The sequence below is a fragment of the Takifugu rubripes genome, chromosome 14 (genome assembly GCF_901000725.2).
Source record: "Takifugu rubripes chromosome 14, fTakRub1.2, whole genome shotgun sequence".
NCBI classification, from domain to species: domain Eukaryota; kingdom Metazoa; phylum Chordata; class Actinopteri; order Tetraodontiformes; family Tetraodontidae; genus Takifugu; species Takifugu rubripes.
In genome coordinates, this window is record NC_042298.1 from 11,354,752 (window position 1) to 11,380,275 (window position 25,524).

The 25,524-nt window shown below is 44.9% G+C and overlaps 2 protein-coding genes across 8 annotated transcripts in view; both read right to left on the reverse strand.

Annotated features, from left to right (window-relative positions):
• Positions 1-320: 320 nt before the first annotated feature.
• Positions 321-21,006, reverse strand: wu:fb13g09 (multidrug resistance-associated protein 5). Of its 2 annotated transcripts, none has more exons than XM_011610885.2 (29): positions 20,789-21,006; positions 17,755-17,940; positions 17,207-17,362; positions 14,872-15,019; positions 13,945-14,178; positions 13,383-13,556; positions 12,671-12,818; positions 11,512-11,660; positions 11,303-11,410; positions 10,760-11,110; positions 10,611-10,682; positions 10,365-10,489; positions 10,216-10,288; positions 9,878-10,081; positions 9,636-9,761; positions 9,400-9,493; positions 9,109-9,293; positions 8,599-8,745; positions 7,394-7,523; positions 7,025-7,178; positions 4,903-5,031; positions 4,614-4,800; positions 4,066-4,155; positions 3,431-3,623; positions 3,187-3,346; positions 2,281-2,359; positions 2,084-2,197; positions 1,696-1,860; positions 321-1,100 (listed from the first exon to the last, which is right to left on the reverse strand). In XM_011610885.2, the coding sequence occupies exons 2-29, from the start codon at positions 17,928-17,930 to the stop codon at positions 1,008-1,010; spliced, it is 4,164 nt and encodes a 1,387-aa protein (XP_011609187.2). In that variant the 5' UTR covers positions 17,931-17,940; positions 20,789-21,006; the 3' UTR covers positions 321-1,007. The 2 variants fall into 2 exon arrangements, with proteins under 2 accessions (XP_011609187.2, XP_003970665.2); XM_003970616.3 differs by having other exon boundaries at positions 9,397-9,493.
• A 3,506-nt stretch (positions 21,007-24,512) lies between these two features.
• The window catches only part of enox2 (ecto-NOX disulfide-thiol exchanger 2), a 100,739-nt gene continuing 99,727 nt past the window's right edge, over positions 24,513-25,524 (reverse strand). For all 6 annotated transcript variants that reach the window (XM_011610891.2, XM_011610886.2, XM_029846891.1 and 3 more), the window contains one exon: positions 24,513-25,250. In XM_011610891.2, the coding sequence (XP_011609193.1) occupies positions 25,119-25,250 (132 nt within the window). In that variant the 3' untranslated portion in view covers positions 24,513-25,118. The remainder of the gene's footprint in view (positions 25,251-25,524) is intronic.

Consider the following 25,524-nt stretch of genomic DNA (forward strand, 5'->3'; position numbering starts at 1 on the left):
ACATTTAGAATCAGCTTTTCCTTGATCTGAGGGCAATATTTTGCCTAAGAATAGAATCCAAAATGCCCTTTGTTATTTTATGATAGCTATAGGACCTCATTTACAACCTCCTTAGTGAGTCGGACAGTTAATGATACTGTTTTCGGTTATTTATCTCTCATGCGCACACTTATGTCTGTACTTTCAGTATCAGACACAGTATCACTGTTGGAAGCCATTTACTGGCACTGACCATTGGCTGGTTTCAGTTCAGCTCACACACATGCGACAGAATCATGTAGAAATTCAGCGTGACCACTTCAAATCATGCCAGGCAAATTGACGCAGCGCAAATGGGAAGTAATTTTATTTAAAACAAGACCTTAATGGCAAGAAAATAGACACATTACAGACAGTTGGTCAGTACACAAGCTGATTATAAGGCAAATGTTGACAACAGTTCCCAGCTCTGGGAGAAAAAGCTAAAATTTTGGTAAAATGTTACCACATAAAAGTGCAGTTTTTATACCTGTGTACTTCTATACTTGTAGGTACACAGTACTTACATCCATGGCTCTGCTCCATTATATAACCTGAAAATTAAAGATTGAGGCACTATATATGAATAGAACACATTCATAACATAGTTCTTGCCCAGTATGGTTGTAGATTCGTCACATTTAGAGTCTCACCTTTTAACTTCTGAGGAAATAGAAGCTTTCCAGATGCGTCTACATGAATTATAAAGTGCGATCACGAGAGTCTTTGCTCTGTATTGCTTGTTATCATTTCTTTGGCCCATAGAAAATCATGTTTATGACATTGCAGCAAAAGCTTGGGTTTGATTGCATAGTGAGGTTTCACCTGTCCTTTAAAATGATCCGTGTCTTTTGTTTGGAGAGACATCGATTGAACGCTGTGGTAGGATGGAGGCTACTGTAATTAGTATGTGCACGTGTGCACATGTGTGTTTGTGCAAATCCACATTTGAGTCGCAGCTCAAATCTGAAGTGGAGGCCGGGTGTCTTTCATCGGCTTTGGTGTTCTGACGCCTGTATCATGGCTCTGAATTGTGAATTCTCATCTGCCAGCAGAGCAGCAGGACTGTCGAACTCCAAAATCTGAAAATGAAAAATGCAACACTGATCATTACCAGCACATAAATCAGCTCCTGCTTACTCATTCTGTGAGCCCGTGTACAGAAGAACATAAGATCGAGACACGGTTTGGCTACAAATATAGAAACCTGACTTAGTTCTCCTGAGCAGGAACATTTTTCCATCAGAAGTTCAAATATGAACCACTACAATCGGGTCTATGCAATGATTAAAAAGGTAAATTAAGACAAGGCTAGAAATATGAACATCTTTACTGTAATAAATAAATAAATATCACAAATTTATAAATCCCATAAATGTTCACACCCATTATTCAGAATTTCATCAATCACTTACATTCAAATGAATGTTAAATACTCAAATAAGTCTCCTGAACTAAAGAAACTATAGATTTGACTAATTTCTTCTTGGTTACATCCAAAATAAAATTTTGCACATTCCTTTTCATGGATCATTAGCAAGAAGATCATTTACAGGCACAGCTGGCAAAATATTGCAGAGCCAGACAGTCTGTAACCTAAAAAGATGTTGATTTCCTTTAATCCAGTCCTGGTGGTTTTAATAGAACTCTTCAGTTCCTCTGTCGACTCAGACTTACCTGGCCATTGTCCAGGACCATGACTCTGCTACAGTTCATCACCGTGTTGAGACGATGGGCTATGACTAAAGTGGTGCAGCTGCCAAACACACAGCACAGGGTATCCTGAAGGAGACGATCTGTCTCGGTGTCAATAGCTGAAGTTGCTTCGTCCAAGATGAGGATCTAGAAGGAAAAAAAAAGAGTTAAAGAAAAGATGCTTGAGCGTCAGTTCTGTTGTACACCGATAGGCGGCAGTGTTATTCCACACAGAGAGCGCCGACCACTTTCAGTCATGAACTGCTTATTTTCTTAAAACAACAGTGTTTTGTGTTGCAGGCTATCTTCTCCAAATCAAAAGATGTTCAATATAAACATGAAAATCAGCAGCTTTTTAAAAATTCCGCACCTTGCTGTTGCGCAGCAGGGCTCGGGCCACGCAGAGAAGCTGTCGTTCTCCCACAGAGAAGTTCTCTCCATTCTCTGTCACCTCTGCTTGCAGTGAATGAGGCAGCTGGCTGACCTGAGGCCAGTCACAGACAGGGTTGAGGAAAAATGCTCAGAGTATAACACAGCGAGGCTCTTTAACCATCATTTTTCACTGACCATCTCTTTAATGTGCGTCTTCTCGAGAGCGTCCCAGATCTGGGAATCGGAGTATTGATCCCAGGGATCTAAATTGGATCTGTGGGAACATAAAAAAAAGCCCAATTGGATTAAACATGATGACAACATCACATTTATGGGAACTGCTGATGCTACATTCTTACGCCTCAGCTGGAAAAGGTCAACTCTGACTTTAGCCCGAGGTTGGTGGTTTTCTGAACAAATTTATTAATGTTTCTCTTTGTTAATACTGCTGAGATTCAGCTTTTAAAACAGCCTGTTTCTTTTGTTAATACCGAGCACTTGCTTTTCTGTGTTTGCTGATTTTCTTCTTTTTAACAAAAAAAAAAACACCATTTACAGAGCTAAAACGCTGCGACTGCTTTGTGGCACAACAAACATAATTTGAGATCAAAAACAACAAATCCACTGAAAGACCGTACTGGGTCTGTGAATGCCATTTCTGCTGCTCAACAGCAGGGGCAGACCCTAACAAGGGTTATAAACGCACCATAAAATACTCCATCCTGTCAAAACTGGACAACTTTCTCAAGCAAAAAAGAGGCACAAGGTTCTGAGACAAGGTTATTGAGACTCCAGCAAGTGCCACACATCAGTAAAACCTACAATGGTGAACTCACACAGTCCAAAACAGTTCCTGCAAAACCCTTTTTGCTGTTTGCTTTAATAAGCAGTTATAAAGCGTCTTGTCTGTAAGTCGAAGCTATAAAAAGAAAATGTAAATCTTCTCTAAAGGCCTGTGACAGATGTGCAGTTTCAGCTCGTTGCTGCACCACTGAACGCGAACGGATGGCTCTCGCATTCATCCACGATGCTTTGCGTTTTTTAACCTGTAAAAATCCATAAATTAAGCTCATTAATACAATACATTATGGCGGGGATTACCTGAGGGTGCCAATGAAGAGCACTGGCTCCTGAGGAATGATGGCTACCTTGCTCCGCAGGTCATCCAGACCAATCTGTGCGATATTGATCCCGTCAATAATAATTGAGCCTCTGGCCAGCTCCACGAGTCTGAAAAGAGCTACGCCCAGTGACGACTTTCCTGCGGGAGCATACGGGAAATACAGAATGAAGAAAAGCACGTAGGTTTTTAAAGGGAATTTTATCTAGCTAGAAACGGTCATACCTGAACCTGTGCGCCCCACAATGCCGATGGTCTCCTCCGGCAGAACGGTGAAGGACAGATTCTTAAGCACAAGTGGCAGATCTTCATGATAGCGCAGTTCAACGTCCCGGAAGGTGATCTTTCCCTGTTGGGGCCAGGAAGGGTCAGGAGCGGCTGCTCCGTCTCTGCGCCGAGGGGCTTCGCTCTCTAGACACTGACACAGGGAAAAACATGCATCTTGTAATCATCCACATGAAGGCTCAAGCCACACAATCTTCACTTCACGAATGCCTTTCTGAGAACCAAAAATATAATTTTGTGCATCTCAGCCAGTCAACTTTCAGGTTACAGACCAGCCAAATGCAATAAATCGGAATATGAGAGCCATATCAGAGACATCAATGTGCACCACATTGCTTTAGAAATGAATGCTGCTGCAAAAAGCATTAATTTGGCACCAGGGACTAAGCCCTGGCATGTCCTTCAGTCTGAGGAAAACTGATTTTCTCTGTTTCTCACTGTCTGGAGAGGACAGATCTGATCTGGACATGACAACTGCCTTCTGTTTAGGCTGCTTTACTGGGCTAATGACGATACTCCTGCCAGTGTCATGGCCAAACACTAACCTTCCTCCCCACATCAATCAACGCTCATACCTTTATATAATGATTGATCCTCTCCACAGACGTAAACCGAGCTTCGGTCTCGGCGAGCAGCCGCACCGTAAACTGAAACAAGCCGGTCAACTGTCGGTTCAAGGGGAAAAAAGGAGACGGTCTAGAGGGTTAATGTTCAACAACTATATCATTAATACAGCCCGTCCAACAATGTTTGTCACTAGTTATCTGAACAAATAAGGATGTAATAACAGTTTGTTCCATCTATGTGTAGAAAGACTTGTGTTGTATTTGTCCTTGGTACAAGGTTTGCATGTTCTGATGCTCTGCATGTCTTTGCCTGCGTAGGTTTTCTCTGGGTGCTCCAGATTCCTCCCACACATCAAACACAGACCAAAGTCACGCCGATAGTAGCTTCTAAATTGGACTGAGGTGTGAGTGAATCGTGTGCGTCCTCTGATGGACATTCCTGCCTCTTGGCCAGGATGGATAGATCCGGGCATCCCTGCTTATCCATTTGTTGATTAATTTATGGAAGCTCCAAGTCAGAAATGAAAAATGTCTTCTTCTGCACCTCGTAAACGTACCTGCACAGCGTATGATATGGCCAAGCCTGCATAGGCGGGAGGTATTTGATTGTGCATGAAGACAATGAGCAGTGCGACGACAGTGATAAGAAAGATGCTGATAAGGTCCAGCCGAACAGCCAGCCAACGCATGGCGCAACTGAAGAGGTAGTTGGAGGCCTGGTTGTTGTCCAGTAACTCCTGATATCTACAGAAAGGCAGAAAATCGGAAAGTAAAGTAAAATTGTTTGGTTCCAGTTAAACAATCCAATTTCCAAATAAAAGGAGATGGAATTGCTGTTATTGGTACCTGTGGAGGAAGTCGCGTCCTCTTCCATAAGCGTGGATGGTGGAGAGTCCCTGAAGACTGCTGGTGATGTGTGAGGTGAATGGTGATTGGCTGATATTCTCCAAACGCTTCAGCTCACGAATAAGGACCCTTAAATCAGAGACAAATAACCTGTTTACATTTCTCTGTCCTTTGTCAACACTTAAATTGTCTATACCATCCAGTAAATGAAACTGACATATACAGATATATTACATTAGTTAATTAACATCGGCTTTAGTGGCAGAAAGGGACCCAAATAATGTTTATATTGGTAATTGAGCTGTAACATCTCCCGAATGCGGTGGATTCAGCTGTGAGGTTCGCCTCTTTTAAAGGACATTTGTGGCATATTATGTGCAAACAGCTTCTAGTAAGATGGACTCAAACCTTTCAAAACATCTACATGCTACATTTTCCCCCCAACTGACCACTTCAGTGAAAGAGTTGTATAATATTCCGCAATCACTTGCAAATATTTAACTTGAATGTGAAATTCCATGGAAAAAATAAAGTTGGGATGATGTAACCTAATGGCAGACAGGTAGAAAGCATTTCCCTGCCTGAGCTCTAGAATTTGCACATACTGTGTGTGATGTGTTGAACACTAAGTAACACACAGGCGTCCATAACACAGGCATAACAGCCAAAAATGTTAAAAAGGTTTTATTGACAAAACTGAGGTCTTGTTCTACTTTTAGAAGCCAAGGCAGGGTGGACGGTTTGAGGGATTTTCAAGTATGCAGGGAATCACTCACATAAGAGCCCAGCTGAGTGAGGGAAAGAACACGAGGCTTTCTTCACTCCCAGCCTGTGCTCCAGACAAACATGTTGATGCTCTGGGCAGTTTCATTTAAAATCCCAATAAAAGCTGCTTTAGATGTGGGTGATTGCAGAGGGAGGTCCATTAGAAGAGGCAGCTACGCACGTCTTTTGACTCGTGACTTTGTTAAACACAACATTCGATCGCTGTGGTGAACGCTGCGTTTGCTGCAGAATGCTAATTGTGTTGTTTTTGGTTCTGATGAGATCTTCTTTTTAAAGAAAAATTAAATTCAAATGATTAAACTTAACTTTCTAAGAAATCTTCACCTCTAAAAAATACAAAGACATTTTAACACAACACAGGTCCCTCATGAGAAAAGCTGTAAATATTGCACGTTCAATACTTATGATGAAGAGGCCTATGAGACCAGAAGGGACAGGTTGAGCAGGGATACAGGTGTAAAGTTGGAAAATGTTTCCCTGAAAAGATTTTAAACATCATAACCCCAAATATGTGTCGTGACTTCACACGCGATGTGAGCAGTGTAGGAATTCTGGAACATGCTGCGTTTTGTTTTTGTACTTTCTGACTTCACACTGTTGCAACAATAACGGTATAAGAGTCATGTTCCTCTTGATCTCTGCAATAGAGGAAATAACAAGATACTGCTGTTATTTCCCAGGGTATCACTGTGCTGTTGCTCTTGGTAGATCTACCTTTATCCTGCAAAACTGCGGCAGAGCCCTCAGATCACACAGGATGCTTCTGCAACTACTACAACATCAAGAGGAATAACCTCTAATTATATATATGGGCTGAATGATAACTACTCAATATAGTGGATAGTGCAATTAAGCAAATTTGTTGAGATTAAACGCCAAAGCCCTACAATCTGGTGGGACAGTTTGACAGACTGAGATGCATTATTTATGCTGACGAATGAATCCGAATTGAATCTTTAATGTCTACAAATGTCAGATGGCCAGAAATGTCATTTTAAAGTGTCCTGATATTTACACAGACTAACTCTCTATAACTTCACGAACATAAAATTATCAATATGCTTCATTATTTAAAGACCATATTTAAATAATTTAACAGAGCAATGAAAGGTGCAACTAATCAAAATAATAAATGTAACAGCAGAATGCTTAGTAGGTGCAAAATGATTGATTCATTTAACATGTTGCTTTACCTTTGGGGTAGCTCGAGCACTTGTCGCTCATTTATCAAGTTACCAGTAACACGGGGAAATGAAATGTAAAGTGCTAACAATCTGCTTAAATTTCAAGCTCGGTGCTTATCAGCAGGCGCGTAGTGTAGCGATGGGAACCTGACCTGGAGACACGTCTGATGAGGCAGAGGAAAAGTCCCAGAGGCAGGATGGTGATCAGAAACCAGGGAAAGACGATGCCTACCACCCCCAAGCAAAAAAGCACCAGGGTCAGGTTCTGAAGCAGCATCTCGGTTTGCATGGTGAGGCGCACATCCACTGGAGAGGACGGAACGTATGGAACACATAGGTCAGATGGAAGAAACAGAGTGGCATCGACAAGTCAAGTAAAGACAACAGTGAAGTGGATAACAGAAAGCCACTCCCTCAGGCCATGAACTCAACAGTACACCTTGTCAAGCAGGGCGACTTCTCTGACCGAGAAGTCTTCCAGGAGGGCGAAAGGTGCCTCGTCAAGACAAATCAAGCCTCACCTTCATCCATGTCTCTGGAGAAGCGAGTCAGGATACGACCCAGAGGTGTTGTATCAAAAAAACGCATAGGGCTGAGCAGGAGACGGTGAAACAGCTTATCATGGAGCGCCGAGGCAGCCTTCACCGTGCACTGTCAACACAAGGAACAGCTGCAGTTTCACATGTGATCTGACACGTGGAAACAAACAACTTTAAAAAGCATATGGGAGGAATTAAGTTGGGATAAACAGACAGTTGGATGGAAATCGCCTGTCGATGCGCTTGAATACAAAACAGGCAGTCCATAAATACAACACGGCTTCTATTGATGGCAGCAGAGAAACAAATGCTACCTCAACATACGCTGTGCACATGTACGGGTCTTTTCCTTGCGTAAGGAAAGCTGTCAAGTCTTCATTTCTAATGAGTTTCTGCAAGGCTGACATAAAGGTTATGACCTAATGAGCAGAAGACGTTTCACTGCTCGGACAAAAAAGATTGCATGTGGCAGCAGAGAGCAAATTAATTCCGTTAATGGAATATTCAACTGTCCCTGAGATCTCATCACAGCTGGGGGTTAAAAAAGATTAGCCATCTTTGAAAAATTAGCAATTTCAAGTGGCACACATTAATGTGGTGATCCAACCTCTGCAATGCAGTGTCAGAATGGGTTAGCTTGAAAAAGAGGATGTGCACCCGTAGGGGTACTGACATGCACATGCACACATCCTTCCTTTAACACTGTCACGTCGTATTGTCTACACACGCGCACAAATGCACACATTTATAAATAGTGATTAATGTGAAACGATTTGGCTCAGAGCACTTTGCAGTTACGGCACAAAAACATTAACAAAGAGGTGAAAAATCAAAAGAAAAACAATTCAACTAATAGATAAACCATATTTAAACACTTCTAATTATTTGAAACAAACATTACTGCTTCAGAAAATGACAAGGACACACTTTAATACGGTTCCAATCTAATACTGGACAGAAACATAATACAGATGTAGAATGAATACAGTGTATTCTTTCAAAAACAGAACCATTAAAATTAATAAATACACTACAGAATGAATGTCATTCAGCCCTGTTGTCAACCAAAACCAATTGAGCTGTATTTGTCTGTAATGGACCAATTTTCAATATCACTAATAGGTTGTTGCATCCATAAATAGAGAAAGCACATGGGAGGCAGCATCCGAGGAAAGTGGTTAGCTTACCTTCACAAACACCACACCTCTCATCGTCTTCAGGAACAAAGCAGCTGCCATAGATGCAACGTAAACAGTTGAATAATAGTGGATGTGAGGATGGAGTCTCATGCTGTTCCCTGCCGTGGTTTCATTCGCCAAGACTAATGATGTGTTCTGAGGAAATGTGGAGCAACAGATTACAAAGAATGAAAGAAATTCAATGCTTTTAAATGTAGGAATTATGCCTTGAATGAAATTGAAAAAAAAAGTAAAAAAAATAAAATAAAATGAATAAAAGCACAGGGTGATCAGTCAATTTGACATTTATAGTTGTGAGCACATTGTTCAATAACGTTGCTGCACATCTGCGTCATCACTGGTAATGCTTGTGTTTAATTAGGTTTACTGCATTTCTGCCACTTTTCTCATCATGGACATTCTGATTTATTCTGAGTGCAGCAGTCATACATCCCCAAAAAATAGCTTTTCTAAAATACAGACTGAATGACAGTAAACCGGGTCTCTTTTTGAACTCACCCCACTACCTTGTTTGATCCAGTGGCTCAGCCACCAGTTACTAAAGGCGATACTTCCTGTGGTGGACAGGAAGAGGACCATGTTGAGGAGAAAGACAAGAGGACCTCCTGCTGCTTTGATGTAGGCACCATACACAGACCAGCTGACATCACCAGAGCCTTTTTCTTCAGCTTTCATCAGTTTTTCTACATAAAGAAAAGAAAAAAATCTTGTAAAAATTAACCAAGAAAATAATCATGCAGCAGTTAAGTTACATGAGCCTCATAGCACATAGCACAAGTCTCTCACCACCTCTCCTGCTGTCCAGCTCTGGTCTGACCTCGACAGCATTGTCAGCCTTTCCTGCACCCTGCTGTTTGTGTTTTAAAGTCTCTTTAACCTGGATCTGAAAACACAAAGAAATTAAATATCAAACGGGCTTTAACCATGCTCGGGCATGCCCAGTCATCTCCCTTCTCCTGCTCCAAGTCTTTCTGGGCTCAAGAATTGTCCAGAAGGATCCAGTTACTGTGTTGTGGCGGCCTTACCTCCTGTTGCAGGCTGTTGACGAGGTTAGCATAATCGCGCTCTTTACACATTAGTTGGTCATGGGTGCCGCACTCAGCGATCTGTCCGTCCTTCATCAGAATAATCTGGTCACACTCAGACAAGTACTGAGAGAGAAAAATGGCAGTGAAGAATGTAGTTGGCATTAAATCTTAATATCTAATTTCATGCATAAAAGGAGTGTTTTTAAAGCTTAAAAAAAGTGGGTTTAGATGAAACACACCTGCAGCTGGTGGGTTACAAACAGGATTGTCCTTCCTTTAGCAACACCCATGATAGCCTTGTGGAAGACCTGGGAACCCACACAGGCATCGACAGCACTGAGGGGATCATCCAGGAGAAGAATGGGCCGCTCGCTGTAGAGGGCCCGAGCCAGGCTCAGTCTCTGGCGCTGCCCACCACTCAGATTGACGCCCCTCTCACCAATCTGGAGTTAAAAAAAAGTGTGAATCACTCATTGAAATTTAGTAAAAGCTGCAGCTTTTAGTTCAATGTTGACAGTGACTGAACATAAATTGAATAATTTGCTAAAAGCCTATAATTGAGAATGTCCTTATATACCTCCGTCATGTCACCGTAGGACAGCTCAGCAAGATCTGGCAGAAGACAGCAGGCCTCCAGAACTGCATAATATCTGAAGAAGAAAAAGTGTGAAATATTATTACTGTTTTATTTTATCCTGCGTTGTTACACTGTAGTTGAGAGCTAACCTGTCTTTGTCATACTGATTCCCAAACAAGATGTTCTCCTTCAGTGAGTCATTAAGGATCCAGGCTTGTTGTGAGACAAAAGCAAAGCCGCCACTGGCAGCTACGTTACCTTCTACCAGGGTCATCTGCACCAAAAAAATAACAGGAAACCTTTTATCACATGTGGGTTTATTGTGGGTGAAGGAAATTGAAAAAAAACTCCCCTTGATACTTTTGTTCATATCTTTAAGAGGAGCTTGAACTCACCTGTCCCAGCAGGGCTGATAAAATTGAGCTCTTTCCACTACCAACACCACCGCAGATTCCAACCACTGAACCCTAGAGGGACATATGCAGCCATCAATACATCTAACTTAAGAAACCCCCCCTCTCCTTAGATGATTTACTACTGTTACCTTCTTAATGCGGATGTCAATGCGGTGCAGGATCTTGTGGAGCGGGGGTCTGATGCTCTGAGTGGAGGAGATAGTGCTTTGTGGACTCTCCTGCTCCATATTTGTGAGGAGACTCTGCACATTCGGAAGGTCCTTGATTTCTTTGCTGTCGTCTGTTGAAATATAGAGCCTGAGCTTCTCCCTGCGCAGGACACGCTTCATCCCTCCGAGCTTGCTGGGGGACGATGTCATGTTCGTAGCTGGGGGTCGTGCCTTTTCCCAAGCCAGCGTAGCATCCCTGAACTCCACAGCGTTGCTGGGATCCTCCATTTTGACCAAAACGACCTCCCTGTCATCCATCATAAAGAGCCTCTGCAGAGACAGAATGTGCTGTTACCTATTGCATTGATTTAATTTTAATTGACATTTTCTGAAACTGCAAACATCCATCAAAGCCAATTTTGCCCAGCACTCTCAGGGCAGTTTCTAATTCACCAAATGTGGTCACAAGTCTTTTATGAGGCAAAAATAATGCAGCTCTGCACAGCCGCACTCAATTCTCACCTGAAACCTTCTGATGGCGACAGCACCTTCTGACAGCGACCTGAATGCCAGGGGTGTGACTTTGAGGGCAAAGGTCATGGAATTGAAAACGGCAACCACAGTGAAAGCCTGTGGAAGAATGTGTGTAGTCAGGCACAAACACAACATGTGTGTTTCTAATGCAGATGAATCCCCCACAGGAACAAGCCACACTTCCCTTATGTGCATACCTCAGCTGCAGTAAGGTCATTGCCTAACGCCATATGAAAGGTGAAGGTGCAGACGCTTGATATCACCACGACGATGGGAGCCACGCCCACAGTAAGGCTTTGGACAAGGCCTGCTCTCTCCAGCATCCTCCGCTCTTCTGATCGCACCTCTGAAAGATAGAGGCCATTTTATAAAAGGCAAAGAAAGCCAGAAAGAGGTCGGAAAAATAAATGAAGAGCTGAGATTAGCCCAAAGAGTTCACAAGGGGAACAATGAAAAACATCATAAGAGTCTCAACCCAACACATAAAAGGGTAGAAATAGAGACAAGTGGGAAGAGAAGGACCCTACATCTATAAATGGTATAAAAGGGACTTCCAAACCTGCTGAACCTTGATAAGCATTCAAGTGTATAAGACTCAAATCCAGCCTACTCCTCCATCCTGCTTATATCTCCCAAATGCACATGCTTGTTCCTTAGTTCACTCAGTTCAGTTGATGCAGAAAAACTTTCACTCTACATCTTTAATATAATCCTCCTCCTGCTACATGCTGTGACTGAATTTAAAAGGTAGGTGTTTGCTACACAGCAGAGTTGACGGCCTTGGTATAAACCGCTGGGATCGTCGATTTAATGGTAATTGGCAAGGATGAGTTTCTACATCAATTAGGCTGAATGTCAATTAATTATGATTATAATGGGTAATCAAAGGATAGTAGTGAAAATGGGCCCCACCTGGCTAATTTTGAGGCATCATGAAAAAGGGGGAAAATGATCCCTATCAACAACAAGGGACCCAGCTATTAAATCCACTGAACAATTAAACCAGTCTTGACAGTTGCTGGAGGTATCAGAACAGAGCAAATGCCTCACAGATTAATCCTGAGGTAAATAATTATTAAAGAAGATGGACGGGGGACTTTAAAAGAGCAGGCAAGTGTAAATAGAGTCAAGGTTAAGGTTATCTCTTGGCTCGGAGTGAAATTTTGGGTGATAAATGGACCCATTAGGCAATAATTTGCAAAGGAGGGGGGACTTCATATGAGATAAGAATGTTTGGTTTGAAACGTGCTCGTTTGATTCAAGTTTGCATGGTGATAATACATTTAAGAGTTTTACCAAAAATCCCTCAAATCTGAAATGAGCAGCGTGACTGGTGAGCATTTCACCCAGACTTACTGTGAATATTCTGCTCGAAGGCGTCCTCCCAACAGTACATCTTGATGAACTTTATGCACCCCAAGATCTCATTCATCAGTCTCACGCGCCGGTCGGTCACCACCACGCATTTCTTGCGAAAATACGCCGTCAGTCTGGACGCGAGCATCTGATGGGTAGAGGGGAAGTGATGACGAGAGAAGTAAGTGTCAGCGAGAGGAAATGAAAGCAGGCACGATCGCATTATCTGAGCTTCAGGCCTGTCTGACGGGACCAGAGTGATAAATGCCTTTCACATCAACACCAGGGTCTCCGACTGTCAGGCCCCAGCTTACACCAAATGCAATTTGTAAATAACAGCTGCAGAGTTGACACAAGATGGATGGCCAGAGTGCTGTGTGTTAAAAAGTGCTGGTCCCCTGTCTCAAAAGGACAAGATAATGTAAAGATGTTAGCATGAACGTGCTCCTATCTGCTGCTGATCATTAACAAATGATGAAACTTTCAGGAAGTGCTGTAATGAAATTGCTTGTCACTGTTTTAATGACTGTGATCATTGCTTGGTGTAAATCTAATCAGTCTGTTACGAAACATTGTTTTTGATAGCTATTTAGGCCACAATAAAAACCCTGACAGTTATCTGCCTGTGTGCTGTTATTAATCTTATCTAATTTGTGCTCCTATAATTACTGTAGCCTGCCTTTTGTTGCAGATGTTTTAGATGGAATCTCACCATGGCGGGATAGAAGAGGATAAACACTGTGGAGCCCAGGAGAGCTGTGGGGCCCAGGAAGTACGCAGTGTAGGACAGACCCAGGAGTGCCACAAGGGGCCCCCCTGCCAGCAGAGGGCCGACTGACGCGGCTTCGTACAGGCGCTGGCCGTCATTGGAGCAGATGTTGATCAGCTGGAAGGAGGCAGAGTAGTGCACATTCACACATCTGAAACCCAATTCCCTTGTGACTGACAACACGATTGTTACAAATAAGGTGTAGTTTCATGAAAATCTAGATGTTTTAGGTCAGTTTGGCAGATATGGAAAAACGGCTTCACAGGCTTTTCACCGCAGCAGTTTATGACCACATTTGCATGTGGAACAATGGTCCTTCTTAAACTGAGTAATGGCTAATCTTAACAGCCTCCTTCCCTCAGGCTATAGGATTTGCTGCGATCTAAGCGGGAATGGTGTAAGAGCTGAAATGAAATCCATCTCAATCATCAGCATGTGGAGCCCCACAGCGAGGGCTGATTAAGTTAATTTGGAGACGAGTCCCCTTCAAGGTTTCATCACTTACCTCGCCCGGGCTAATGTCTTTTGTGCTGCGCAGGGCGAGGATCTTGTTGAAGGCGAAAGTGAGAGCTGCCCCGCGGAGGCGTGCTGCAGTGCGGTAGTTGACGGCCCACATGAGCGCCAGAGTCCACGAGCGAATCAGCTCCGTGACGAAGATCCCGGCAACCAGACACAGTCCGTATGGCACGGAGCTCTCTGAAGCCTGGGAATACTCCAGCAGTGCTCGCACTAAGATAGCCTGGAGAAGACCACGAAGGTGGGGAATGATGAAAACATCAAGGAAATATTAACAGGAACATGTTAACAAGCCAATAATGGAAAGGCGCACAAGTTCAATTATTGTCATCTCATGCAATAAAACACGAGACAAATTTCTAAATACAAGAAAACCACCAATTCTGCTCAGAATAAATTGTGTAGATGTATTAAATGACTCAATCTGGAATTTGAGCCTCATGGGGGCACTTGTGTAAGAGGTAAATCCTTTTAATACAATTAGTTGTGGGGAGACACACATAGCAGACACGTCATCAAAAGGAAGAAGAGATCAGACGGGATGATGTCTTCATTTGGGAGTTCCTGGGAGTCATAGATTCCTGCTGTTTATTGGAACTGTTTTTGATTTTTTTTTTAAGGGAATTTATTTATAAATCTGAAATGTGGCAGATGAGGGACAAAACTGTATTTGGAACAAAGTGTGACTGGGTACAAAACAGCTAATCCCCAGTATTAATGGCGGCTTCACTATCTGAGGCTTTGTAATCTCCCAGTATGGTGTCATTTCAATTTCCAAAACCAGTGTGAAACAGGATAAAGTGCTTTCCAAAATGTACAAGCAGACCTGGGACTCCCCAGTGTGTGACCATGCCAAAAGGCCCATTACAGGAATCTGCAGAACATAAAGGGGAAGGAGGATTTGGACGGTACTTACTGGCCCGACAAAGCCGGCCACCATCGTGAGGAGGATGGAAAAAATGGCCACCAGCATGCGTGTTTGGCAGAACCGCCAGAAGACTCTGGTAAGAGATGCCCTGTCTCTCCCTCGTCTCTTCAGCTCATCGTGCCACAGAAACTCAAGCCTGGAAGCAGAAACCCATTTTTCATGTCTGCAAGTGGCTTTAAACTACTTTTAAACATGAATATGAAAGAAAATTTCCATTACATGAGTAGTTAATTAGGAAGGAAAGATTGCATTTTTCATCAAGAATACTTTATGATTTCAGATTTGTCTTTATTTCGGCTTATTAAACATTCTAAATTTGCACTTTTAATTTATCAGTTTGACCCAGGAGAAAAAATATATATAAAGAGCCAATTATGAAACAAAGATAACGCAGCCGATAAAAATAGATGTAGAGCATCTGATAACTGTGTAAAGGTGACCTACAGCATGCAATCAGGAATGATGCATCGCATAATTACATGAGGAAAAGGTAAAAGTGAAGATGTAAAGATGTGCTAATGTGATTTAATTGCAATATAAAGCCTCTGAACAGAGTAGAATATGTTGTTGGCCAAATGTATCACAGCTAATGACTCTATGAAGCAGCTGCAGAAAGTAATTTATGCTGTAATGACTTTATTAAAACGTATCAGACAGCACATTAAACCAACTAGAAACACACATACATACACACACATACGCATGTAATTACTACTTGAAATCAAACGATGTTGAATGCAAGACATTAAATGTAATTGCATTCAAAAAAAAAATTAAGAGAGGCCATAAATCAGAGAGAATCCGACACTCAGAGCTGTTAACCTCCAACAGTGGATTGAACGAGGAATGAACTGTGGGACTGGAAAGACAGCGATGGAAAGAGACTTGGAACTTTGTTATTATTTTGAATCTCTTTTGTACTATGCTTCTTTAATAGAGTTATTGACTAATTTACATTTTAATTGTTGAATCAGTAGAATGATTTTAATGTCTTTAATTTCATGGGGGGGTCTAATAGAAAAACAAAGCATACACACCAATAAAACACACACACCAGGGTTACAGTGTAGGATCCAGTGGAAAAAAAGAATGATTAGCTTTACAGTAGTCTAGTAGTAGTACTACAGTAGTCTGAGAGACCCCTAAATGATATCATCTGGGTTCCCCAGATGGCGAGCAGAGGTGATGTTTCACTCCAATCCTGGTCAGAAGCGTTTGAGGTCTTCCCCTCACTGAGCATCTAACGGTGTCACCAACATTCCCAGTGGGTTTCTCCAATTCCCTCACTTCCTTCTCTGGTTCACATGCAGTTGCATAACTGTTCCTGCTACGTCTGCTATAAAGACCTCTCGTCTCCAGTGAGAGCAGCACTTATGCACACAATCGCCCACCACCCTCAGAGCGACAGCCTTGTGCTGCTTGGCTGCAGCGCCCCTGCGAGCTCTTTAACACACGCAGCAGCACCACTCTGGAGTCAGGAACCTTTGAGCAGGTCATTTATGACCAACTGTCACCAGGCACTAAAGTGAACTTCCTCAAATAGTCACCTTCCTCCGCAAGTAAATAACGTGGGAAAAGAAATCTTTATTTTTTTTTGCTTTGAATAATGCGATTAGCGGGAAGCTTTGAATGTGAGAGAAAGGCACGGAGCGCTGCAGGTGCAGGAGTAAATGACATAACCGTCCAAATCAGGAGCTGACTCTCGCTGTAATCTCTAATCCCGTCTATTCCCAGCAGCCTTCTATCCCAGCGCACTGTTCCTGCTGAGGTAAAGGACTGAACATTCACCTGTGCAGCCTCACTGCACCCGTGCAGCACAAAGATAGAACTCATGCACACATGACAGTGAAATGCTTGTTTACTCAGTGAAGAAAAGGGTTCTGTCAACTGTCAACAGCCCCTTTGAAGGCGTTTCATCGAGGCACGGACCCGGTTTAAAACTTTTGCGCCGCTCGTTCAGAGAAGGAACGATGTGGGCAGGAAGCAGCGCACCGCCACGATATTTGCCTGAACACGAGATCATCATTTCCGACATAATATAGAACAAAAGAAACGACCCGGAGAGGCACGACTGAAGCATAGACTAAAACAAACTACACGTGTGCAACTGCATTTGTATAGAAGTACAACACGCAGGTTGTAATTTGTTGAAAATGTTGCCATGGCGCACGACTGGCGGTTGCCCTAGCAGGCGACCTACAAGTTACTTCTCAGGAACCTCATCATTAGCTGACTTTTCTCCCGTTTCTACCCCCCCTTCCCTGCAGCCAGGGGAGAATAGCGGGTTTCTATATTTACAACGGCGGGGTTACAGTGACCTCACCTTTGGCAGTTGGTTTCAGAGGCTTCGTGGCAGGACAGTCCCCACACGTCATCCACAGACAGGCTGGACGCCCTGAAGGCTTTCAGCGCCAGCGGGGAGAGCCAGTGCAGGGTCATAAATGAGAAGAGGCCGGCATTATCGACTGGGTGCTGGTGTCTGGAAAACAGGGGGGAAGATTGGAAAACGGCCGAGCTGTCTAAAGGTGAGGGCATGCACAGAGGTGCTACATAGGGGAGCGGCGGCAGAGCGCTGAGAAAGACGCCGTGCCTTTGCTCGCCGGCGTCGACGAAAGGTGAAGCGCAGCTGCGGTGTTTGAACAGTCATTTGTATGCTCCTGGCAGAAGCCTGAGAGGGCCGCCTGATCAGTGGGCATATGTTCAAAAAGTGCTGTCGATCGCTGCGGGAGAGGCTCCCACCCCCTTTTTCGTGGCCCCCTGCTACAACATTAAAACCCAGCACACCAGGCGGCAAAAATAGCAGCGCGCTGTCTCATCTGGCTCGCAGTCGGGTGGCTGCCGTGTGAACTTAATAAATGAGATCTTATTTACTTGTGGGTTATCCTGAAGGGCTTCAAAAGCTGGAGGCTCTGCCGGTATCGACCCTGTCTCTTCGTCCCCTTCTGTCCCGGCGTGGTCGTTTCTTCCTCGGCTTCTGGCAGTGTCTGGAGGGAGGAGAGCGGGAGGCCCTCCACCCGCCCGGCTTCTTCCAACGCATCAGGAAACATGGCAGCCCCTCTGGAGAAACAACAGCAAACCTAAACTCAGCATAAAAACGCTGCAGATGCACAGCACAACCTGGAATTCAAAGAACCCATCCGGACTGGTTTTGTTCTTTCCCTTTTAATTCCAACCCAGGTAATTGCAGTTATAGTGCTTTTCTAAGCCCTAAGATGAGGCCAACCGCAATGAAGGAAAGCTATTTTCCTGAGGTCGCTGCTCTGCTGCATGTTTCTGATTCAGAAGTGGAGACCTGGAGCTCAGAAGGTTTTCTTAATCAGGCGGCTCTCATTAAAAACACTTTTTATGGTGGGATGTTGTATATTCAGCCATAAAAATCCACCCTCACACATTTTCATGGTGGTAATGAAAAAAAAGGGCCTGTGCTGCAACATATGTGCTGATATAACTTCAAAATAAATAGGAGGTCTTTTCCTGTTACCAGCAGAAGTGCAATGAGTCAGGTGGGGTGTTAAGACATTGCTGCAGGCAGGGCTGAGTTACCCACCCCCACGCCTAACATCATGCAAAAAATAAGATCAAACAAGTCTGATCACACAGTCCTTCCCCAAAAAGCTTTGACACTTCAACTTCCGAAGCTTTGGTTCAAATCATACAATATCACAACCTTGTTACGTCGGATTGGAACTTCAACCTTCAACCAGTCGCCGCCTGTAGAACTAAATACAAACTACAACACAGCTGGTTTCACTGAGGGAGGATGACAGAATAATCGGGAGGTCGACCTGAGATCTGTCCCACGTGTAATATGTGCAAGTACATTGGTGAGTGAACAGTGATAGATGTCTCGTTCTAGTTTTCTGCGGGTGGTGTTGCGTTTACTAGCAGTACATGTTAGGACATATCAACCCCAACCACGTGCTGCTCAGCAGTGAGGGACGGCTGAGCCAGAGGCAGAGAAACACAGCCATGCATAGCTACAGAGGCAGGCGGCTTTAATCGCCTTAAGTCGTTTATATTTGGTGGAAAAATAACAGAAGAAGTGGCGAATTGACTTGGAAAAAACAGATATTCAACCCCGCCAGAGGTCAAGCTGAGGACCAGCCAGCAGCATCCTCAAGAGTCGGGCAGAAGAGCCAGGAGCTCCTGCAGGCGACTGGCCTGGAGCGCTCCGGGAGCTGGGGGGGGGGCATCTCAGAGCTGGGCCAGGAGGTCATCTCAAAGAGGAAGACATTTTAAACAAAGGGACTTGTACTTTCTTCTTTTTTGATTTTGTCAATTGCTTCTTTTCTATTTTGCTATTTCTTGTTAAAGATTAAAGGTCTTTTAATTCTGCTCATTTCCCTCTGTTTACTCACAGCCTCCCAAAGGAGAGGGGGGCTTCCAATCACACCGGAAAGGTCTGCGGCGAGGTCACAGAAAGTGTTAACCTTTATCCTCTCCCTCCCCCCATGCATCCCTCCATATGGGATACATCTGCGTACCAGCTCCCATCTACCTGCACCACTGTCACTCTATTATTTCTTAGCAAAATTAAAATTCTATGGAGCACCGGTCACCCATTTTTCTGTAAATTTCCATTTTTCATTTCCCAAACTCTTCAAAATGTCACATTTTTCACCAGAACTTGCACATTTTTGTGGGCCATGATAATAATAATGATAATAATAGTAGTAGCTGTACTACATTACGATTACAATCGCCTGCAGTTAGTGGTCGGAGGCTAATATTACGCTGTTCACTACAGGGATAAATCCCCATTATTCAATGGCTAAGGGGAATAAGTTCAGGCTGTTCCGTCATTGCGCAATCTGAGATACAATTAAGGAAGAGCCGTCTTCTGCTGAATCACCCAGAGACGCAGACAAACTTGAGCAATCACCTTGTTCAGAGGTCAGGACCGGACACTGGCACACAACTAAAGTGCTTATCTATTTAAAGACGACCTGCCAGCAGAGCCGGGCAGCTCCGTACACTGTCACTGATCCCTTCTAAGGCAAAGCTCCATGACAAGGTCAGCCCGACAGCGTGCGGGGGGTTTAGATCCGCTGTCCACGGAACACAGTCGATAATGGGATGCAACGCAGACGACACGGGGCGGTGGTGGTGGTGGGGAACGATCACACTGGCAGACTTGAACTCCAAATAGTCACTGGAAACGTGAGATAATTATAAGACCCTGCAGCAGGGCTGGGGGGGGGGGGGGGGGGGGGGGTATGAAAAGAGGTTTTGTTTTTCAGATCACGTGAGGTTTCTCAAGCAGCTGTGAGAATTTTCACAGCACTGTTTTACATGTTTGTATTCAGACCAGCACCTGAAAGGGAAACCCAGCCAGTCCAGTCAGGTCGCCGGTGAGGTCTGCGCTATAGTTGGAGGTAAACAGCGGGCATGTTTACTGACACCCATGGCTCTTATCTCCCAACAGATGGTGCGTGAGAAACTTTGTTTGAGTATCAGTTGTGGAGACCAGCTTTTATTTTGGCCCCCGACTGTTAATTCAACAGTTTGAGTCCCAGTGTGAGGACTGAGGTTTCATAGTAAACATTGTTCTAACTTTGTCAAACACATGGAAAACAGCATAAACAACAACCACCGGTTCAGCACCACAGAACTAAAACCTTAAACGTAAAGTGGTGCAAAGATGAAAAACAGAAGCTGCAGGTATGTAAATTTGTAGTGTTTACATCACTGATAAAGTCAATGTAACCGGTTCAGGATGAAAAACTTGCTTAACCTTGTTTACATGGTGGACGCGCTCATTAGATGCAAAATGCAACTCTTTTTAACCACTTTCGTGTTGCTGCCTCCGGCAGTTTTAAAGGTGTTTGAGTCGCAGCAGCGACACGTTTTTGGCGGTTTGTGAGCAACATTGTCCACTATAATAGAAACATTGTTGAGGACTTACATGGAGGAGGACCTGTGTCTCAGGACAACCGCGGGTGTTTATGAGCAGGAAGAGCGGCCGCTGCTGAACATCTTGTCCTCGCTTGGAAGTTTAAGAACAGAACGTCTCCACTTCCGGAGTGTCCCCCCCAGGAGCCGGTGGATTTTGAAGTGCGCACCGCGTCCACTCCTCCGGCAGTTGTCCCGTCCTGCCGCGGTCCTCGTAACCGGGATCCCCGGGAGGAGAAGGGAGGGGAGGGGGGACTCTCTGACGTCACTACAGATCCACCAACCGGTGACGGTGGAGTCGCTATGACGACAGAGAGATCAACAGGCCGAAAACCCGCCGGTACGTTCAGTGTCCTCCTCGGGGGACGGACAGACATTTGGAGCGGGGACACAGGTGGCAGTTAATGGGCTGTTTGTTGTGTCACTGCGGGTTCAGATCAGCCCCCCCCCCCCCCCCCCCCCCCCGAATGGGGGGTTGGTTGGGGTGTGTACGGCTCCCTTCGCAAGCATACAGGCGTACCACAAATGCATCGAAAATTTTATAGCTCTAAATCTATTAAATGATTCGATTACAAATCGGCCCACACCTTTCCAATTACCAGTAACCCCCCCCCCCCCCGCCCCCCCGAAAAAAAGGGTTAGGGTTAGGGTTGTGGCTTAACCGCACTTTTATGAAGAAGTCCGTTTTCCCATTTAGATGTATTCTAGTGATCACTGTGGTCAAACACTGACTTATATCGCCCCCTGGCAAGAGACAACAGAATACTAACAGTTCTGTCTCTGTTGGACAGACTCAGAAATGAGAACAACTGTTTCACCGTGATTCAAATGTTCTTTAATAAGTGTAATTAGCTGAGAGGCAGGAATACACCCTGGACGGGTCCCCAGTCCAACAGGACACATTTGAGTCACATCCACATGGAGCAATTCAAATTGGAGAAATATGCAAATGTCTGGCAAGTAAATCTAATATTGTGCACCCCAAACTGGATTACTGTTGGAAATGTTTGCATGTAATCAGATTTTACAGAAGGTTTTATTTTAATTTTGGGCCACAAAAGTTGTCCAGCAACACAACTTGCTGAAGATAAAACCGAGCATCCGAATGGGGGACGAAACGGGATTTAAGCCAATGTTATCGTGACGTGGTTGTTGCTCAGAGGTCGGAGCAGAACGGGCAGATTGGTTTAAGATGATAGACCAGTCGGTACAACCTTCAAGAAGACGGGCTCCAGTAGCAGAAGTCCCCACTGGGGAGGCGCCACTCCTGTCAGCTAGGAACAGGAAATAGAGGCTATGATTCATGCAAAATCACCAAAATTAGCCAAGAGAAGATTCTAAAACTGCTGCCTGGTCTGACGAGTCTCAATTCCGGCTGCAACATTCGGCCTCTTCCTCCAAGCCTTCACTGTGCGGATAATTGCCGTAGGTGCGGAGCTGTTCTTCTGTAGTTGAGGTCGGATTAGTCATGACTGCATGAAGAGTGAACTAACGCATTAGGAGTAGGCGTCACCTTCTCATCTACCCTGTGTGGATCAATCACTCCGACGAGGCCCGTTGGTTAGAAGAAAATAAGCCAGAAAGACCAGTTCTGAAGCCAAAACTGGCTGGGACCATTGTCTGTGTGTGTGTGTGTGTGTGTGTGGGTGGGGTTATTACATGAGCTGGAGCCTCGCCTCATTCGTACCTGCAGGACATGTTCATGCGTTCAAATACCTAATGGGCGTCTTTTCATTTATGCGGTGATGAGGAGGATGGGAACGGACACGCGGGGACAAACATCCATCAGATTTGTATCCAGAGACATCCCAGAGGACAGTGTCGGTGGAACATACACCTGATCCTTTGTGCATCAATAAGGCACAAACTGGTGCACCGGCGTGTTGGCGTCAGTGTTTGAGGGCGCTTCACCAGTAAGGACACGCTTCCCTGTGACGCTCTCCGGGTTCCTCTAATCCACTTTCAGTGATGAATAATCTGATTTACCCCCACATGTGCTGCATTCATACACAATGAGCATCCACGCCTGCCTCCAGGGGGACTAACTCTAATGAAGACAGTGAGGAGAAAAGGTTATTAAAGTTAGATGGACTGGTGGCAGAACCCACGTCTCCTCTTATTATAAATATTATTTGAGTCAAGGGAACTTTTCTTTCCCTTTATTGCTTTGAACAGCATCATTGCTCAGAATCCCTGAGGTCTGATCTCTCTCTGTCCTTCCCAAACTCAGAAAATTGATAAATTGATTGAAATTGAAGTTCGAAGTCCCGCAGCAGCACTCCCTGCCTTTACAACGTGGACATTTTATTTTCCACATCTTCGGTGCGGCCCCGACGTCCATCCTGGAGACATTTATCACAAAGAATGTTGACACTAATCTGGATCATCTCAAGAGTCTGTGTTGAAAACAATTGTCAGACATTTTACATCCTTCCTGGGGAAAGTGGGTGGATTTCAGATGTTTCCTACTGAATAAATCGAGATGAATCAGCTCTCCAAGAAGCTCTGACGCCATTTCTTCCTGTGGCGTCACGAGTGGGAGCTGCTTTTGGGAGTTGTGAGGTGATTCACAGCCCCGGCGTGCGCGTTTAAGGTGAACCAATGAGCAGGCACCTTGTCGTCCCCACGGCAGGACGGGGGACCGCCGCTCCATCTAATTAGTCTGCGGTTACCTCCATGTGTGACGGCCAGGAAGAGGAACGTGTGTGTGCACACGCCTGCACCAACAGCTGTAGAATGGATAAATCCGGAGCCCCTCCAGTCAAATCGGTGCGTGGGAACAGCAGCTCAGCAGGGAGGAAACACAACAGAAAGCATCTTCTGAGCAGAAAGGAAAAGAAAGCGTTGTTTATGCAGAGGAAAGAGAAATAACGAGCGAGGAAGGCGAGAGCGGCGTGAGGAACCTGTAGGTTAAGTCAGCACGAGTAGAGGAGGTGGCGATGTCTCATCAGCGCCCAGAAGAGCCGTCAGGTAGACGTCGGGGGTGCAGATGTTCAGCAGTTCATCACCTGTGAAGGCGGTGCTGCGCCAGCATTCACGCCCGACAGGCGCCAACAACCAAGGTGAGATGTGGCGAACTTCTCATGCAAACAACTCAAGCGCTACATCGGTCCAACCATCAAGCGTGGAAACCCTTCGCTTTGCCGTTAATAATGAAAACGCACAAGAAAGGACGAGAGAAGGGAAGGAAAGCCTCGCAGGGGCTTGTAGGCAACCCACCATTATTAATTCAGGTACAAAGTCTAGTCTTCTGACGTGCACGGATGCTAATCTTTCAAATCCAGCACCCGCAGGAGACGGAGGAGGCCGATGAGAGCAAATCATGTGCAATAATAAACCTTTGTTTCTTGGAGCAACGGGGGGAAGAGAGCACGCGCCATCCAGCCACGTGTAGGAGAGTTAAGAATGCTCGACTGGGCTTGAGGGAGGAACCTTCGGTCCTGAAGGCGAGAGCTCTCGATCTGGCAGATACAGGGAAGAAGGCATCCCTCTGTGGAGAGTTGTGTAACAATCTCATATAAGCATCCAGGCGAGGAGAGCAAACACACACATTTAGTGTATGTGCCGCATTAACCGCCTCAACGATTAAACATTATTAACACGGACCCTTAGGTGTGTTTTCAAGTGGCGTGCATTTGTGGCGCCTTTAGCCCGATTTAACCGGCTGAAAGGAAACAAAAGCCTCTGAAAACTGCGGGGAGAAGGTTATATTTGAATAAAGAAAACACTTCAGAAGGTTTTGTACTCAAAATGGCTTTTTTATCATCAAAAATATCATTCAAGCATTTACAGTGTATTACAACAAAATGATCCTATGCAACACTTGACAGCCTTTACAGAAAATGAAGAAATATATCCATTTTTTTATGACCTACAAACCGGAGACGGCAAAAAGAGAAGAGAAGGAGTCCAAGTGGGTCAGAGGTCGTGAGTGTTCAGTTGGACCCTGATAAGCCTCAAGTTGGTCAGGCTCGCCCTGACACCATTATCAGCCAGTCGGGGGCCTGAGAGGCCACGAAGCCCCGCCCCCGTCGGCTGTAACGGCGTAATAATCCAGTGATTGTAGAGTCGGTGCTCTTCTTTGCTTCTCAAGAGTCATTGGGAATTAAAAAATACTTTGCAGACACGAAGAACGTTCAGGCTTATGAAGACGTCATCACTACGGTTTACTGTGGACGGTCACCTGTCCCTGAAGAACTCGTGTGACATTCTGTGCTGATTTGAGTTCCTGTCCTCACGCCGCCATGTAAACTCTTCTGTTATTAATGTTTCTGGTCTTTAAATGGTGCCTGGCGGCAGCGCCGTGACCTCTTCCACGTCCCATCGGGTGCCAGCGGCGAGGTCTACGTACTCTTGATGCCCTGGAAGCCGCAGAAGTTCCAGCGTTTCTCCAGGCTCGCGCCGACGCCGGTCAGCTCCTGTCTGAAGGTGCAGGGCAGCCGGGACAGAAGAGCCTCCACCTCGGTGGGGTTGATCTGCAGACACAGATGACGGGGTGAGAGGACGGCTTTCATCTGGAGTTTAATCTGATGCGTTAAATGTAACAGAGCGAAAGCTGCCGGGTCACAGCCTTCACGACCCTTTCATCCAGACAACCAGCCGGTCGCCTTGGCGTCACTGCAGATTCTGAGGTTTGGTCGGATTTCTGGACTTTTCACGCCTTTGTCTTTTTTTTGTGTGCTTTTTCTCTGTTGTGCCAGAGATCTGAAGGTCAGTGATGTTGCTGAAGTGCCCTTGAGCACAAAAAGA